The following is a 2733-nucleotide window of genomic DNA, read 5'->3' as shown; positions in this document are numbered from 1 at the left end:
GAGAGAGGAGATGAGGAGAGGAAAAGATGAGAGAGAAGAGAGGGGAGATATTTATATTAGATAGATGAGAGCATGAGAGATGAGAGATGAGAGATAGAGAGCAGAGATGATACAGATGAGAGGAGGGGGAGAGAGAGAGAGAGAGAGAGAGAGAGACAGCGCGCGAGCGAGAGATCGCAAAAAGACGGTGGTGAAAAAGGCGTGATATTTGACACACGGAAAACTAACCAAGAGTAAAAAAAAAAAAGAACCAAATACGAAAGAAATCATTCGAGCTGCAGCAATTCTAAACTTGTATCGTAAACACGAAATTTATTTCACAACTCGCATCACTATGTACAAAGAGTTAACGCCTCGCGTCACACAATACACACTGAATAACTACCTACCTACCTACCTCATAGTTCTACTCGTGTAACCCTTCACGCTGCCACAAGCTATAGGGTTATAGATAGCGGGGGGGGGGGCAGGGGAGAAGGACAGGGGAGCAGGGCAGGGATAGGGAGAGGGACAGGGACAGGGGAGGGGCATGGGAGGGACAGGGAAGAGGTACAAGGGAGGGGACAGTTGCCCAAGGCCTTCGCATCTCAAACGACTGGCCCCATCCACTGTTAACTGCCCGGAACACCTAACGCACGTGGCTTTGCTGTGCAGGAAAAAACGAGCCACGGCTCTCGCTAAGGCACGTCTATCGATTCGATCAACTTTGTTTCTTTCTCCGTCTTCGGTATAGTCCTGACTTTTAGGACCTAATCATTACGATGTTATTAAAGTACACGTTGACTACCGCAATGCTAACTCACGTCTAGGTAAAATATCAACAAGAGCTAACAATACTCTATTATTATTTATATACCTTAAATATTACTAGCTATTGATATCATAAAATGAACCGTGGAATGATCGACCGTTCGTGAGCGTACAACCAGGAGAAGCTAACATTACCAAAGGGGGGGGGGGGAGAAACATAAATAGTTATCACATTGCGAGTATATAAAATGTCGTCAGTTTTACAAGAGATAGTCACGAGAATTTTACAACATTTCTGACATTGTGTGCGTCAACTGACTACTGTATTGTGCTACGTATATATAGTATTTATATATATATATATATATATAAAGAGCTAATAATACTTCTTCATATTATTATCGTATAATACCTATATTATATTATTTTGCTCATATATATATATATATATATATATATAGATAGATAGATATATACTATGTATGGCGTACTCATCCACTGGCAATTAACTCAGGCGCCTCTTCAGTTCTGGGCAACTTTCACATATCTACACATTCTGCTCATGACCTCACACGCTCGTAATACCGATTAAAAATATAAATGCTCAGGATCGAGTAAAAACTCAACGCGTGTGTATAATAAGCGTAGCGTTGTCGGCTGACCCCCCCCCCCCCGAGACACTGGGAGCGCCTCACGATCGATCACGATTTTAACACGTGAAAATTCCGCTGGCGCGAAATAACTGTGCGGTGCATGATATTACGAGGAGTGTCATAACGAAGACACTCCTATATCATGACTATACGACACTATTCGACTATATTATCACACTCCTGATATTATGCCCTAAAGCATTATTATGACGTTATTATCTAAATTGGACTACAGGTGGCGCCAAGTTATATATATTATTTAACAACTCGGGTAAAATAGATAAAGGGAAGATTAGATTACAGAAAGATAAACTGGAATAACACTCGAACTCGATGTCATAAAGAATAACATGCGTCATTTAGCTGTGGCACGGAACACATTAAAAGTGCTAAATACGATACGGAGATCACGAATTATGCACAGTCACGGACGGTATAATAATAAAATAATAGCTGTTGCTATGGTAAGGCGCCGTCAGGCATGCGACGTTATGGCGATTTGGTTGCCATGGTGAAGTGAAGGCACTTGCACGTAACTATGGCTACGCTGTTGCCATTGATGGGGTGATGAGAAGCGTGCGTGGCAGCATGTCGCCCGCAGTCAAACAGTTGCCATGACGATGCGATGTCGCCGCTATGTTGCCAAGCATCCCCTATGCTGACCATACACGGTCCTCGTTGCTTTTCGGTCCATCCCTGAGGCTTGGATGCTTGTGGCAAAAAGCATTCATTCATAATTCAGTCAATCTGTGTGTCAAAAACTGACCGACTACCTATTTCCTTTTTTAAGTTTTCCGTACATTTCCATAGCAATAAATTATTTAGTCGACTTCTCATTACTTGCGTCAAATTGCGTACCTGCTTTGGTCAGACCGTCGGTCGCTATGGCGACAGCGGTTCCAAGATGTCTTCCATATAGTCGATGTTGCCAATGCCGTCGACCTGAGAGATGGTGTGGTCCGTTGTGATATCGTCCAGCTGCGTGACAATGCAATGCAGTAAGGAATAGAATTCAGTGGAGAATGTTACAGAGCCGGCTGCCAATCTCTCGCTAGAGCACACTGCTCTAGAGCAGAGTCTCTGACACCAGGGAGGACAGTGAGAATTCTGACAGCTCATTAGTAGTCACTGAATATCTTCTTTGTATTACTGTAAATAAACCATTGTAAAAATTTCAAATTTCAGTCTTTTATTTAAAAACAAGTGCCGCGGAGCGACAGCGCTCATCTAACGTCTACTGCGGTGACTCTGTGGTGGAGTGGTGGGATTCTAGTAAACCCTGAACCCTGTTAGTCCCAAATGTGTTCACATACACGCCGAAACAGTGGAA

General features: G+C 43.1%; 1 protein-coding gene across 1 annotated transcript in view; it reads right to left on the bottom strand.

Moving 5' to 3' along the window:
• Positions 1-1159: 1159 nt before the first annotated feature.
• LOC106816687 (FGFR1 oncogene partner-like) overlaps positions 1160-2733 on the bottom strand; it is a gene marked incomplete at its 5' end in the record, with an annotated part of 23295 nt that continues 21721 nt past the window's right edge. The window contains 2 exons of the mRNA XM_014821308.1: positions 1160-2113; positions 2262-2381. Coding sequence (XP_014676794.1) covers positions 2286-2381 — 96 coding nt within the window. The remainder of the gene's footprint in view (positions 2114-2261; positions 2382-2733) is intronic.

This window comes from Priapulus caudatus, unplaced genomic scaffold (genome assembly GCF_000485595.1).
Source record: "Priapulus caudatus unplaced genomic scaffold, Priapulus_caudatus-5.0.1 Scaffold1454, whole genome shotgun sequence".
NCBI lineage: Eukaryota > Metazoa > Priapulida > Priapulimorpha > Priapulimorphida > Priapulidae > Priapulus > Priapulus caudatus.
Note: the sequence above shows the minus strand (reverse complement) of the source record. Positions and strands in the feature narration are given on the sequence as shown.